Source organism: Hippocampus zosterae, chromosome 16 (assembly GCF_025434085.1).
Source record: "Hippocampus zosterae strain Florida chromosome 16, ASM2543408v3, whole genome shotgun sequence".
NCBI classification, from domain to species: domain Eukaryota; kingdom Metazoa; phylum Chordata; class Actinopteri; order Syngnathiformes; family Syngnathidae; genus Hippocampus; species Hippocampus zosterae.
In genome coordinates, this window is record NC_067466.1 from 8,729,396 (window position 1) to 8,744,708 (window position 15,313).

Genomic DNA, 15,313 nt, shown 5'->3' on the forward strand with positions numbered 1-15,313 from the left:
GGTCTGTGTTTCCCTCGTGATGGTGTGGAAAGTACGGACCCCTTGGCTGCACTCGCACGGGAGTATGGGGGATCTAAGAGGAACGCTCTACTGAAGTGGTGCCAGAAGAAAACACAAGGCTATCCGGTAGGGATCACAGGTCAAAGATCTTTCTCACGTCCGAGTGGAGCGCAGCCGCGTTCACTTTTCACTGCCTCGCTGATCATTTCGTGGGCAATTTTTCCTCAATGGATTGAAAAGTTGTTTAACGAATTGGATTAATTTGTGCCACGCATGTAAAAGTTTTTCCAAAACAAAAACAGGGTCGGATACTTATTTATGTTCCCCTCCCACTAGTCAATTTTGGGTTTTAAGGTACAGTACTATGAGTTTCTCCTTCTATCACTTTTCTATTACTTTTTAAAATGTCCTCAAAAGTTTGTGCCACCTCAAAGGTTTTGAGGTATAAATCTGTATAGTAGTGCAATCCATATAGCTTTCATATCTCAAGGAAATGTCAGAGCAAGGAAAACAGTTAAGCAGTATTACAGACATCCTGAATTAATACATGTGTGATTGTGTACTGCACTTATCTTTTATCTTTCGCTCTTTGTTTGTCTGCAGGCCATTTTTTTAAATGATTATTTTTTGCTTTCTTAGTTCATTTCATAGAACGTCACGGGGGCTAGACCTCACGTGTGGAAAATGTTGCTCATGGGCACCATTGTATAAATATTTGTTGCATTAATTTTTACATCCCCTCACCCCAAATTGGTCCATCAAAAATGTATTCATCTATTTTTTTTAATTTATCTCATTGCATCACTGGTCAATTATCATTAAAACAAATAATTTATTCATTTCATTTTCATTCATCCATTGTAATTAGTTAAAAACGGCTGATTAATTACACATAATACCATTTTAAGTGAAGATAAATTTTATTAGAGTATTTCAAAGACATTTTTAACTCATCCTTCCTCACCTACACCAGACATGAGCTTTCTGCGCATGTTCAAACTTCAGCGTCCGTCCCGAACCTGAACCAACGATAGCACATCTGCCATGTCATGATTGTAATAATACAAACGTAGCCTAACATTGCAATAAATATTATTAATCGGCCATACGAGACATCTCCCTCCTCTAAAGTATGGTAGCCACGCTGTGTGTGTGTGTGTGTGTGTACGTGTTGATAAAACAGAATGCTCTGTGATGACAACATGTTGCCTAATAAGGTTGACCAGCGAGCACACTCTAATAGCACGCCTGATAAGATGCTGGCCCATTAGGACAGAGTTTCACGCAAATGTGTGTGGTGTACTACATGAAACACGAGACAGCTCATATGTGGAATTGAATTTGATTTTTAGATGGAGGCCAATTAACGTAAATCAGTTTAAAAACAGCTGTCTCGGAAGGCTGTCATTGAAAACAGAGATCAGTGCGGCCTGATGTTCCCAGTGTCCACAAAAATCAAGCTTAGGAAACCAGTTTAGACAGGATTAAAAAGATTTAGTCAAGTCGCAGCTGTTCTGATGTCCCCGCACAGCGTACCCTCCCTGCATTCCTCAGATATAATGCTCGAGGCGAGTCAGGCCTGGCACCATTTTAGCCTCCCCAGCCCCAATGGCTTCCTCTAACAGAAGCCGAGTGTCATTATTTGCAAGTCTGAAGAATACTCAAAGAAGATTTGACATTCTCCCTTTCAGTTTTGCTCGATAAAATCTCTTCCCCCTCGGAGGCGCTCGTCGTTGATTCAGACTGTGATCCGAGCGTTTATGGATTTAGTCCACATCCGCAATGAGCTTAACCTGTAATTGGACTCTGTCCCCGATAATCAGACAAGAACCTCCACTTTCACAGCCATTGTAACGCTCTTACAGGTATACTCTGAAGACTTTCTGACTGGTCGGATAGTTGCATGATGAATTCCCGTTTCCTTCTCTGACTTTGTTGCACATTTACTTTGCCCATCCAGGAGGAGAGAAATGCAACTGGGATTGATAGAGAGCGCAAAAAAATGTTTAGGTCAGGTGCGGAGTCTCCGATTTTGCATGTGTTTGCTCCAAGTACGGATGTTAGCGCGCTTTATTTACTTTTGTGAAGTATCGCGTTTATGCAACAGTTAGTATCCAAACTGAAGTGAACCCCAGTTAATTGCGGCGGGGCGGGGGGGTGGGGGGTGGTATGTTCACTGTCTAATGCCACTTCGGGTTTCGACATCTTGCGAAAGGTCAAGTTGTTCCAGTGAACCCTCCGTCCATTGGAAGGCACTAATTACAGACACTTGAATCGCACGGTGCCACAGATCTGTCATATTGTGTGCATCTCTGGACAAAAGGACAAACTAGCAGGATGATTCGTGGTCGTCTGTCAAGGCCATGTTGGACTGTGATAAGGTCAGTGCAGTTAGCAGTACATTTACATTAAAAAACTTTTCTTGGCTCCAGACTCAAAGTTGCAATAGTTCAACCATGAAGCTCTTGAATTTGTCCAAGACAAATAAAATTTTGGATGTCAACCACAAACAAAATATTGTCGTCATGCTACGTCACAGGTGTCAAAGTCAAGGCACAGGGACCAGATCTGGCCCGCCACATCATTTTATGTGGCCCGCGAAAGCAAATCAAGCATGTCAAGTTCCATGATGCTTGCTAAAGTCTGAACCCAAATTTCAAATTGTTGAATGTAATCCACAATAAAAGTCATTATTCTTGACTTCTGATTTTAAAACTAATTAGCTATCAATTTGTTGTGCGCTGTGTATATAATATGTGGAGGTGAGTAAACATTTATATGGTTTCCCTTTTGGGAAATCCCAAAACAGCCCTCCAAGGGAAACCCGAACTACAATGTGGCCCACGACAAAAATTAGTTTGACACCCCTGTGCTACGGAATTGAACGTACCGTTTAATCCTTATATATTCTTCCAGTCCAATGTCACAGCTCTACAAATATTCTAAAAGACAGTCTTTTCACATTTCCTGAAGTGACCCAAAATACACAACAATGACATTAAAAATGTTGTGGGGGTTTTTGTACAGTTTAAAACTGAGGTTCTCCTGTGTCAGATTTCACCCGCGTCAACAATTTTTTTTTAATTTACTACGGTTACATGTTAAATCAAGGAAGATCGTGGAAATCTTAAAACTGTGCATACTAATAATGTTTTTTTTTCATTGAATTTTTTTAACCCCTTTTATGCTCCCTGCAACCTGATAACATGATAAACTGTCCACTGAAGCAACTGCTGTCCCTCAAAGGGCTAACGGGAGAGTGCATGTTACCAACAAACTGCCAGCGTTTCCAATATATTTGGACTCTTGGCAAAATTTTCCGTCAGACAGGAGCCTAATTGCAAAGTGCAACGGGAAACGTGTGCGCGGTGATGTACAAAGAAAATCTGTGTGATTATATCTGCGTACAAAGCGTGATGTCACACATACTTGAATCAATAATGGAGCAGGAGACATAGCGGTAAGTGTGTGTGGAATGGGAGGAGGGGCTGTCATCATCACAAGAGGAACAGGGAGCACAGCGGAGCTTGTGAACCGATTGTGTCCTATCATCTTACATAGGGCTGTCCAAACACGCATGCTTATTTACCGAATGTGTCTGAGAGCAGAAAAAAAAAAAAAACTTGATGAAAGGAGAGGTCAACTCAGAATTTGTGATACTTTGGCTTACTGTTTCATTAAAAAAAAAAACTCTGAACAGTTTTCATGTACGTACTACAAATGACATCGCCGCTCATCATCTATGCTAGCGACGTGTAGTGACAAGCAGAACCATTTCATGTTCTTCCACCAGAAGGCCGAAGGCCGGTGTCTCCTGCGTTCATGTACAGCCACTATTTAAGGATGTACTTTGAGATTGTTGAGTAAGATGTAAAATATCTCTGCCTCACTGCATGAGAGCAAACATGGTCCTTTTTTAAGGTTCTCGATAATAATTATGAAAAAAAAATCACTTAGTTTATTAGAAAATTAGTTTAAATGCCTTATTTAATATTCATTTTATAAGGCAGAAGATAGATGAAGTGTATTTTGTATTTATATTCATATTATATATATATATATGTATATATATATGCATATATATATATACATATATAATTCATTTTAATGACAAAATATCTATTTTTTTTTTCGCTCTTCGTATACCTGCCCTGACTTAACAATCATCAATCAAGAGATGGATGACTCTGCCCGTCTCAACTTGACGTTGTTACGAAAACAAAGCGTGATGCTCGACGTGTTTGGATTTGATTGTTGTGCGCCGTGCTTCCTGGAATACACATTTTGTCTCCTTTCTATTTATCAGGCACTTTGATGCCCGTTTTAGACGGCAGACACATTTTCTCATTAACCCTCCAAGCCAAACAAAAATAAAGGCCCTATTTGTTTAAGATGGGAACAATGAGCAAAGGCTCGAAATGTTAGGCCCAGCTGGGCCTTTCAGAGCACAGCTCATCCGGCCCCTTTCTGGGAAACGGTTTTCTCTCACACACACGCGCAGACACACAAAACCATAGAAAGACAGGAACGGACCACCCCCCAGGAGTGGAAGGAATGGAGATCAGACACCAAATGAGAAAACAATGTTCAATCATTAGTGTAAATTTGTGTGTGTAAATTTATATTGATTATAACGCCTCAAGAGAAACGACACCAACACTCTTGACCTTTCTGCTGGAGAAGAGGTTCAGAGGCCTTTCACAAGGGCACCCCGACAATAGTTAGGAAGCAGACTAGGTGCCATTCTTTTTTTATTTGGACTGTGACCCACCACTCCTGAAGCACGGGTCCTTTATAATTCAGCTGTTGCCACTTCAGGAACGCAGGAATAGAGTACCGGTAAGTGAATAGCGATCTGGGTCACTGGTGTAAATGCATCATAAATAGCTGGAAACTTTTTTTAATTTTTAATTGCAGAGTCACCGTTAAAGCGGCAGTTGTCTGGCTTTAACAAGAACAAGAGCCTTTTGAGACACCCGCTCATGTGCTGACTCAGTATCGAGACCACTGCTTCTGTTAAATCACCCCATTATAACAATAGCAGGAAATGCTGTGCTATGTAATTCAAGGAAAATTGGGTTATACGAAACGTTTCCTGAAGGGCAGATTAACGTCCAATACAAAAACAGGTCCAGGATTTTGCTGAGTGGCTCCCCTAGGTGGGTGTGGTTTTGCCAGACTCCGGTACATATAGCGTAAAGTTTTAGCGCATGGGAAGTTGTGATGACCTCATGTGTGTGACGGTACTCCGTCGAATATCGCAATACAACAATATTGGATATTAGAGTGCCGCAAGGGAGTCAAACTTTGTGACTGTCATTTCTTGTTCATGTTTCTATACTTTGATTTTTGATTTGTCCGTCCTTTTGTCATGCCTTTTTTTTTTTTTGCCTGGTCGCTGTTGTGGTTGTGCTCGTGGGTGGTGAGGTAAAGTGATTGTCTGACAGGAAACATACCAAGCTCATCCGTCACATGAGCCTCTCAGGCCGATGTCTCCTGCATTCATCCTTTTAGTCTGATGGCATTTTTTTTAAACCGCACGTGTCACTGTTTCCAGCCTTTTTTTCCTTTTACACTTTTACATCTGATATCAACAGCTCGGTATCGTAACAGTATGTGGTAGTATCTTGACTGACTTTACAACCATTTATTGAATGCCAGAGGAACAGTTAAACAAACATAATGAGGACATCTAAGACCCACTGACATCATATGGAAGCCTCTAGGCACCGCCTCTTAAAGGCACATGCATGTACACAGGCGCTACAATACGTACAGTGCTTACTCTGTTTTATGGTTGCTGTTTTCTCTATTGTTCAAATCAGTTGTCAATGTGTTTTAAAAGTGTGCCTTTATTTTTACGCAGACTTAATCTATTTTAATTAGCCTTTTACATGGCCACCTGGGTGATAAAACTGTAGCTTTGGAGAAGTTTTCATTAAAGTTCATTTATTTGTAGTTCTGACTTTTTTTTATTCCATTTAGTTTTCATTATTTTTCAGAGCGGCTTTGTCAATTTTTATTCTTGCTTTTGAAAGTGCTTGGTTTTCATTTGTTTGTAGTTTTAGCATTAGATTTTTTTTAAATATGCAGAGTATATGTTGAGTGCTATACAAAAGTCTCTTAATATTGTTTAATAAAGTAAGCTTCAATTCCTTCTGTACAGACATACAGCAATACCCAATTACAGTTCAGTTAATCTTATAAAGGTAAGATCTTTCTTTCTAAGCACTTTTATTTTATGAAAGAAAATGTGAATGAAAATGTATTTGGATTTTACACGGGGGGGAAAAAATGCCGTGATGAATTTATTTTTATTTCGTCAAGTGGGTGCGCAAAATAAAATCATCTGGATCCAGACACATTTTTTTAAGTGGACTATACAGTTGCAGCCAATTAAAATGATGCATCTAAATTCAGATAATTCTATTTTGTGCAGCCAGAGGAAAAAAATAAAATTCAGTAAATTCAACACATTTTTTTCTGTGTAGTGTTTTTTTGGGGTAAGTTTTCATTAACTACATATAGATGAAAAAACAATGTGTACAATGAAGCACTTATGTATTCACACTATTAGTCACCCAAATAGTTTCAGAGAGATTAGGTAATAATTTGGAGCAAAGTGTCTCACATTCTCTGGCCTTAAACATGCTGACCGGCAGGACTTTTGAAGTTTATCGGCTGCTAAAATTAAAGCCGTGCAAGTTAATCATATCAGCGTTTCGATTGACCAAAGGCCTCCAAGCAACTTTAACAAGTTCTGTTCTTCATCGCCGGCCCAGTCCTCCCTGTGAGCAATCCCCTTCTCTCTTCTGACCCCGGAGGAAAAAAAAAAAACATGGCTCTGCCTTTTGTGACAAGCTAGACGCTTCCTGTCGCTTGATGCCGTGTTTGCTTTTCTGAGCCGGCGCCCAGCGAGCTGCTCTTGTCTACTGCTGTTTTAGCATGCATGCCACTCTCCCGAAACGCCACAACCACTGCTGGCCTCTATTATCCCCACCCACTTCAGGCCATCATTTCAGTCCTAAAGGGCTACCTATGCAGCAAGATGGAGTAGTTAGGTCATGAGGCCTGCCATGACTGCACACGTCAGATTCAACAGACGCCGTGACTGATGAATGGTTGGGGGCGAAGGCGAACCACTTTCACTTTCTACCTTGCCAACTGGAATGCTAAGATGAACGCTTTCAGGCGCAGCAGTTTCTACAGTGGACAGTTTTATCGTGTTATCAGGTTACAGAGTGCATGAAAGGGTTAAGCGCATTGATTTGAAATCCATGTGTTCTTAGCTTTTGATGACGTTAATGTGACACAAAAAGCATCCATTCAAACATGGACCGAGTGCATCTCCTCAATCGCCCGGTTCCGTCTAGAATTTTAAGTACCGGGTTCCCATTTCTATAATGCGGGCTCTGTTTGTGCCCGTGGGTTGAAGCCGCTATTGTCATCTTTGATTGTTTTTGCCTTGACATGCTGTCAGAAATCAAATGGACCTTTTCAAATAAATCCATCGTGACATCATATGACCAGAGATCCTCAAGTCAGCCAGAGCCAGCGTCGAAAATGAGGAAGTCATGTTCACACAGATCCTTTCAGCCATGTGAGGCTCACACGGGTATTAAAAATAAATTCTTACCTTTTAGGGAAGCTTCGGATAAAGTGCACAGCAAATCGTACTACAGATTCTCATGGTCAAATGCTACTCAAATTTAAAGTACAATTGGATAAATTCAATGTAAAAAGTACAGAAGTACTTGCTTTTAAAATATAAATGCCAAAGTATGCAAAGTACAAAACAGTCTGTCCTGTGTGTAGTAAACAACGCCTTGTGAGTACCAAAGTCGAATTTAGGATATGGCCACGTGGAGGGAGACGAGAAGCATGATTCCATTTTTTGAGGTGCATTGCCGCGGGACATATTCCTTCCTCGTTGGCTTCCATTTTACCTAAAAGGTCACCGCGCAAACTGAACGCCGGATGTATCAACGGCATCTCCGGCAACTTGCACACATCGTGTGATAACAATATGAAGAGAAATTGACCTTATAGAAATGTTTGGCGTCAAAGTACAATGAGGGGGCGAATCAGGAAAATCAAGTACGAATCATCCAAACTGAACAAGTACTCCAGCATGTGAGTAACGATTTGGTTACTGTCCAACATTGCTGATAGTGGACAGTTTCAGATGGCTGGCTTCCATGGGAAATGTCGTCGCTCTTTATAAGTGCCCTTTGAGTGACCCGTCAAGGGTGTACGTTGACTTTTGGCCAAAATCAGCCGTGATCGGCTCCAGCTTTCCGCAACCCCGAATGGGATGAGCAGTTTAGAAAATGGATGGAATGGATATATATAACACTGAAGCATAACCGCCTCTCTCTTGCATTATCTGTTTGATCAACCTCATTTCGTGTGTGTGTGTTGTTTTTTTGTTTTTTTTTAAGATGGCGGGACATTCCGAGGAAGCCAAATGCGTCTCATTAGGAGTTAAGGCATTATTCATGGTCGTGAGGGCTGAAAGCAGCGATTTTGTTTGTGCAGTCGTTTCCCCCAAGGAGCTGTGCCATTTTGGTGTCCAATCAGGTCGCTAATTGCATTGGCCTGCAGTCACTGGTTTGGATCAATCCTCTGATTAGATATTTGGAATGAAAATCAACTGGACTCTGGACCTCGGGGCACAGACGGATGACCGGCAGCTTGAAAGCGTCCGTAAACAATCGTCTAATCTGTCACTTGTCGCCGGGCTGTAACGCTGACTCGAAGACATATACAGAACATCTCGACGGTTAAACAATGGGGCTCAGCTTCACAGATGTATTCACATCTCTGATTTTTGCCAATCATGCACACAAAATACAAAATGAAAATACTTGCAAGGAGAATGGGGCTGATGCTAATACTGGATGAACCGCGGTCACTTTAGGCCACGCCCCCTCAACGGCACACTTTAGAAAACCAGTTTGTTTCTTCCGTCAGTCATTCTTAAAGCGGGGGTACCAGTACAACTGGCATTATGCATGCTCCCTCTAGTGGTACGCCAACGAATCACTGAATTAAATGTTTCAAGTGTGCATAAGGTTACAGTGATTACACATTTCTGTTTTTTTAAGGAGAGTAGACAATCTTATCGCCCACTTGATGACTCTGATGTCATCCTGGAAGCAAGTCCATTTCATATATACAAACTGAACACCTCAGAAGCCAGCATTAGGCTATGCAGAAAAAGGGGAAAGGGAAAATTCACATCACCAATAAATTAATAAATAAATAAATACCACAAACATGTGCTCCAAAAGACACGTAACCGCATTAAGTATTCTTAAAACGTGACCTTACCTTCGTCCGTCTGTACTGCCCTCCTGACATATGCTTTCATGGCCCCGTAACATGCTTCTGTGCATGCTTGTCACTGAGGGGAAATCACAAAGCACACCAGAGGATTAAAAGGGGATCCAAGAAGATCCGTTAACATCCTACAAATGCATTAATGTCCCATTAAGAACCACAGGAATTGTTGTTCGAGGACAGCTGCTTTTATGGCCTCTCCTTGAAGCTTTCAGATTTTTGTCATTTTGTCTTTGGGTTTTTTTCAGTGACCTTTGTCTTTTTTTTTTTTACAGAATATTGATGTGACCAACTTCAGCAGCAGTTGGAGCGATGGCTTGGCGTTTTGTGCCCTCCTGCACACATATTTGCCCGCTCACATCCCCTACCAGGAACTCATCAGTCAAGATAAGGTACAGGAAGACATACAGACACACACAGTAATGACTGACTTTATCCCTTCTTGCATACGTTTAAAGTCAGCTGACTTAACACATGCCAGTACTGTATGAATGCATGGGGATGCAAAAGCTCGCATTTGTTTTGTATTTTTATGGCGGGGTTGTAGTGAAAGATAAAGTGAACAATATTTACAAATCCTGTGTCTACTGTACATACCTACTGTAGATACTCTAAAGATAGCGACTCCCTTGCATAGTTGGATCCAGTCTTCCGTTTCTCACGGGCGTCAATATTTACAAGTGAATGCATAGTTGTCATGTCATCAAGGTTACAAAGATCTTTCCGATTTGAAGTTTTGACAAGCCAATCTTTTCATGGGACCAATGTTATGACATTCCCGGAAAAAAAATTCAAATATATCCAGAGGGTATCGTTAATCGCTTTTGAACTTCAATCAGGCATTCGGCGCTCATATCTGAGAAACATTTGTTTATTTATTTCCACCGTTAAACCGCGCGACATACTTCCTTTATAAAGTTAGCTACTGGACTTTTTAATGGTTTGGAGAGAACCAAAGACTTGTGTGTTGCTACTCACATGGATCCGAGCAGCATACCTGTCCTGTGGCAGCTGCATTAATAGAAATGTCCGACACCTGCACTTTATTCATTCTAAGTGACAAATGAGTCATGCGCGTTACATTAAGCTGATGACGGAGACACGGCGCTGCCACCGTGTTGAATAATTCAATAGACAGGAGTTGACTTTAATAACTCTTGCTGAGGGACTTCACCCTCGGGGCCCCAAACAGCCAAGCAGCTCTTTCCAGTGTAATCTGTCCTTCCCCTAATCTCATTACTGCCCCCTCTTGCCCTTTATCATCAGATGTTTTTACCCAAGATTGTAATCGATGGCCTCGGGGTTTGGATAGGTCACAGGCAAACATGCTCTTTTCCAGTCAGACTGCATCAGAACGGATTGAAGAATATCATTTGTAGCGGAGTATTTCATAATTCGAAAATGGACCGGCCAGTTTGAAGGCAACCATCATGAGTTCAGGAGCTCGCAAGCTTCAGTTTATGGGATAAGTGGGGCAAGCCAGGGGACAAAGTGCAGGACATTTTCAAAGGCTGTGTTTGTAAGGGTACTTGGGATTATGACGTGGGCCAAAAATGCAGACAGATTGGAGGAATTTATTTATTTTTTAAGATTAGAATTGGAACCAAACTGGACAATACCCAGTTCCAATTTCCTTTGCATCGACCTAATAATCTTACCAAAATGTCACCCGTGTCGCCATTTTATATGTATTTTTACACCTTTATGCAACCATACCGTCGACTGCTTCTTGTGTGTGCTTCTTCTGTTTTTGTTGCAATCCAATGAGTGGCGTGGAAATGTGACAATGTGATTAATTCTTCCTTCAGATCCGGAATCTGACTCTGGCTTTTCAGGCTGCCGAGAGCATTGGCATCAAACCTTCCCTGGTGAGTTGGAATGGCACAAACGTTTATCAATTTCACTCAGAATAGGCATTTGTCAGATGCTTTATGGGGCTACTTGACTCCCGGTTGTGCTTTCGCATAGCTACTTTTGTATTGCTGGATAGTCCTAGGTCTTATTGCACTTTTAAAACCGCAGGTTTAAATGTAACCCAAATTGGAGGAAATAGCTAATCCAGCGATGGTTCTAATGCAGGGGGTGTCAAACTTGCTTTTGTCGCAGGCTACATTGTAGTTGCGGTTTCCCTTGAAGGGCCGTTATGAATTTTGGACAACCGTATAATCACCTACACAATACATACACAGCGCACAACAAATTGATGGAGAACTAGTTTTAAAAATCAGAAGTCAAAAATAATGACTGCGATTGTGGATTGCATATGACAATTTGTAATTTTGGTTCAGACTTCAGCAAGCATCATGGAACTTGACATGCTTGACTTGGAATTGGCATACAGCGTAAAAGGTCTTGACTCAGGACCCAACTGGACATTCTCAAAGAATTTTACATTAAACTTCATTACACAGCCCAAAACTCCAAAATGGCGACCCTCCTACAACTCTTCAGGGCACCCAAATCCAATTTTGGAATTTTTCTGATGGGTTGAAATATTTAACCCATCCTTGGATTAAAGTAGACCAATCTGCTGGTTCAGAAACCAACCCAGCATGTTAGGGTTTGTATGTGACCCCAATCGCACAACAACAGACATGAACGGTGTAAGCCAAAAACTTGCAGTTGTTTATTACAGCCTTTGGAAAGTCATCTCACAAAAAAAAAAAAAAAAATCAAACAGAGATTTACTTAAAGTTCAAGGGAGACGCACGAGGAATCCACAGGGATGGGGCGGGGGGGGGGGGGGGGGTATCTGCACAGGAAACGAAAAATTCAGGCGATGCTTACCAGAGCTCATTGCATGAGGTTGTGGCACGAACTTGTGCTGAGGACTAGTTAGGGGGCCAACTTATCTCAGCCCTAACGAGCTACAGGTGAGTGATTAGCAGGCGAGCCTCAGGTGTGAGACGCTGGCTGAAAAAGGCTGCCTGGCTGGCCCCTCCCTAACACACCCTTTTTTTAGTATGTACACTCTTAAAACAGTTGGGTTAAAAAGTAAAAATAAATAAACACTTATGATAGGTTATTGCACAAATCAGCACCCAAAGTTTGATGTCTGTTTCATAAAAAAATTAATAAAATAAAGAAATACATTAAAAAAAGATGGACCAAGTAGCAGGTGGTCCCTTTTAGACCGATAGTTGGGTTATTTTTGACCCAATTGTTTTTCCCAATTGTCAAAATGTCTTCTCCAGCATCACTATTCAGTCGTAGTTTGTCAGAAAATAATTGCCCAAATGAGTTGATGATATTGAACTTTAACTGGACCTCCCGCTGCAATTTCATCATCCGACTGGTCTCTTCCACAAGAGCCTTGAATTCTTCCGCCCAGCTGTTTAGTCTGAGTTCCTTCAAACCATCCCAAATCTGTTTTATCAGGACTGCGCGAGTGGGGTCCCCTCTCATCTGTTTGACAGCAGAAAAGCAACCTGCCGCATTACGAGCACGAAATGCCAGAAATGTAAATTTGTGCATTCATGTTGCCTGGCTGTCCGGCTACTTTTGAAGCCAGATTTACAGGAAGTACAGATGTCGAAGGGACGGGTTTAAAAGAACGAGTGTGTCATCAGCCAGTGGGGAACAAATAGATATTTTTTTCTTGATAATCCAGCTATGAGTGATGATGATGTGTCTTTTTTGGAGGGATGTACATTTTTACATTCCACCTTATCACCATGGACAACAGCAGTGTTTTATCTCAGGGTATAGCATACAACACGTGAAAGTGATTTAAATTCAGTCCAAAAATCAGTTAAATAAGCAGCTCATTTATCGTGTGACTAAATGAGCCGTTTCTGTATCTGCAAGAGACAGAAGCCCCATGAGGACTGTGTAATGCGAAAGAATGTTCCATCCTGACCACAGTTCACTTTTTTTTTTTTTTTTTGTGGTACATCTGGCTACAAGTTTGGAAATGTTCATCTTTTTCTTGTCGAACTTAATGCAATGGGAACCTTTAAAACTGAACTCCGATTGGATTTGGAATCCATTTTTCTTGCAGGAGATGTCGGCATCATAAAACCTTTATGAACTCTATCGACAAGTCTTTCAGTAACATTTTTACCTAAATGTTGTATACAAGAAGGCCCATTCATCCATTTTCTAGAGCCACTTGTTACATCAATTAACATTTAGAGCATGCTTTTAGAATGCGGAAAGAAGTCGGAGAAAACCCACACAAGGCTTCCTTTGGATCAGGCAGTCATGAGGAGCACATTATGTTCACCATGGCTGTTAAGGAAATGAAAAACCAAAACATGATTGTGTGCATCTGTGCTTGTCCATTATTGTTTTTGTATTTTTACTGTCAACTTATTTAGTATTGTGAGACTCACGGAGTTGTCGGATGATAGCCATGTTGTTGGTGATGTTGAAATCCTTTCGAGGTGCATTCTCATTGCGTGGTTCAAGACATAATTTGGAGCACCACAAAAATAATGTGCGAAAATGATCTACTACTAATCTGGTTCAGTATCTGATGGTGCATCGGTGTTTTCCTCTGAGCAGAACATCGAGGAGCTGATGAAGACCGACCGACCCGACTGGCAGAGCGTCATGCAGTACGTCTCTCAGATCTACAAGTACTTTGAGACCTGACTGGCATCTGCAGTACATTCGCCTTCCCGACAGACTTTCCTCGCCTCCCGTTTGGTGCTGGACACTTGGGCCCATCCATTTCAGAGTAGCTGCTTTCTACTGCAAAATGTTCAACCACAATGTGGCCACGTCGCACATTTCTACTGTTACAGGTGAAAAGTTGAAGACATGGGGTGAAAGAAAAGTCCACTTTGGGTGAAACTTTCAGGTGAATCTGAAATGCACTTGAACCTTTGCATTTCAATGGACCTTCTAAACTTTTGAATGCGCATGTCCAACCGTTTAGTGTTTCTTTTTTTTAACTCTTCTTTCAAAAGATGCTGAATTTCAAATTTCACACAGAGTGTTTGATGAAACTGACAACATCAAGGGCACAGTCACAAGACAAAGGCTGCAGTGCGTCTCAGATTCATTATGATGTTTTTTTTCCCCCCTCACGAAAGCCAAACAAAGCAAAAATACCTTTAAAAAATTCTAAGTGTTCCGTGACTTTCAAATGGTGTGCCAAATGATGAATGTCCAAAGTGTAGGCTACGGTGCTTTCAAAGCGTCATCCACTTGCTGGGCGTTATACAACATGGAGCAGTGGAAATTGACTGCTTGTATTTTCCAAGACGCACTGCCATGTGTATCCTGGAATCGTTACAAGAATTAGTTTTCCATCAAAGGGCCACTGTGCTTTGTATACCAAAACTATTGGGAGACATTCGCAGCAACGGTGTTGTGGCTTGATTTAATATCGGAACTCTGTGTAATTGCACCCCGATAGGGACATTGACATATTTGACATATTTTCCTATTCTTCTCAGCACATATTGTCGCTTTGGAAGTAAACCATTTATTTATTTACGTGCATCCTGAGGAGTCAACACATGGACAAACGTGTGCACTCATTCATTTTAAGAGCTGTTGCATGAATAAAGGAATGTCAATTTGTATTCATTATTAACACTCATTTAAAGCATCCCAGCGGTGAGGAGGGCACAATTTGGCTCCTCTTGTTCAGCTGACTGTCATAGAAATAAGATATTTTATTGACTTGGTTTTTGGTTCAAGGCTTTTTGTGAAAAGGTAGCAAAAGTAGACGCTACCCTTAAGTGGAAATACAAATACTAGTGTTAAAAAAAGACTGATCAAAGAAGTATAGATTTATTGCCTTTAGTTAAAAAAGGCTGAAATGTACTTATTTGTATCATTACAAAGGTAAAAATAAACTGTTTTTACTGTCAATTGCACACAAAATAGTTCCCCGCTTCCGAAACTGCATCATGCTCTTACTGAGAAAACAGATAACACAATCAAAACAATAAGTTCCCAAAGCTTTGCTTGAAACAATAAAATAATAAATTAGCTAATACATACGGGAAATAGACCA

The 15,313-nt window shown here is 41.0% G+C and overlaps 1 protein-coding gene and 1 long non-coding RNA gene across 4 annotated transcripts in view; one reads left to right on the top strand and one right to left on the bottom strand.

The window, feature by feature from the left end:
* specc1 (sperm antigen with calponin homology and coiled-coil domains 1) overlaps positions 1 to 14,876 on the top strand; it is a 48,668-nt gene extending 33,792 nt beyond the window's left edge. For all 3 annotated transcript variants that reach the window (XM_052047816.1, XM_052047815.1, XM_052047817.1), the window contains 4 exons: positions 33 to 126; positions 9,618 to 9,734; positions 11,151 to 11,210; positions 13,849 to 14,876. In XM_052047816.1, the coding sequence (XP_051903776.1) occupies positions 33 to 126; positions 9,618 to 9,734; positions 11,151 to 11,210; positions 13,849 to 13,938 (361 nt within the window). In that variant the 3' untranslated portion in view covers positions 13,939 to 14,876. The remainder of the gene's footprint in view (positions 1 to 32; positions 127 to 9,617; positions 9,735 to 11,150; positions 11,211 to 13,848) is intronic.
* Positions 1 to 15,313, bottom strand: part of LOC127588961 (uncharacterized) — a 33,866-nt gene that overhangs the window by 17,561 nt on the left and 992 nt on the right. The window contains exon 2 of the long non-coding RNA XR_007959240.1: positions 9,334 to 9,406. This is a non-coding gene — a long non-coding RNA (uncharacterized LOC127588961). The remainder of the gene's footprint in view (positions 1 to 9,333; positions 9,407 to 15,313) is intronic.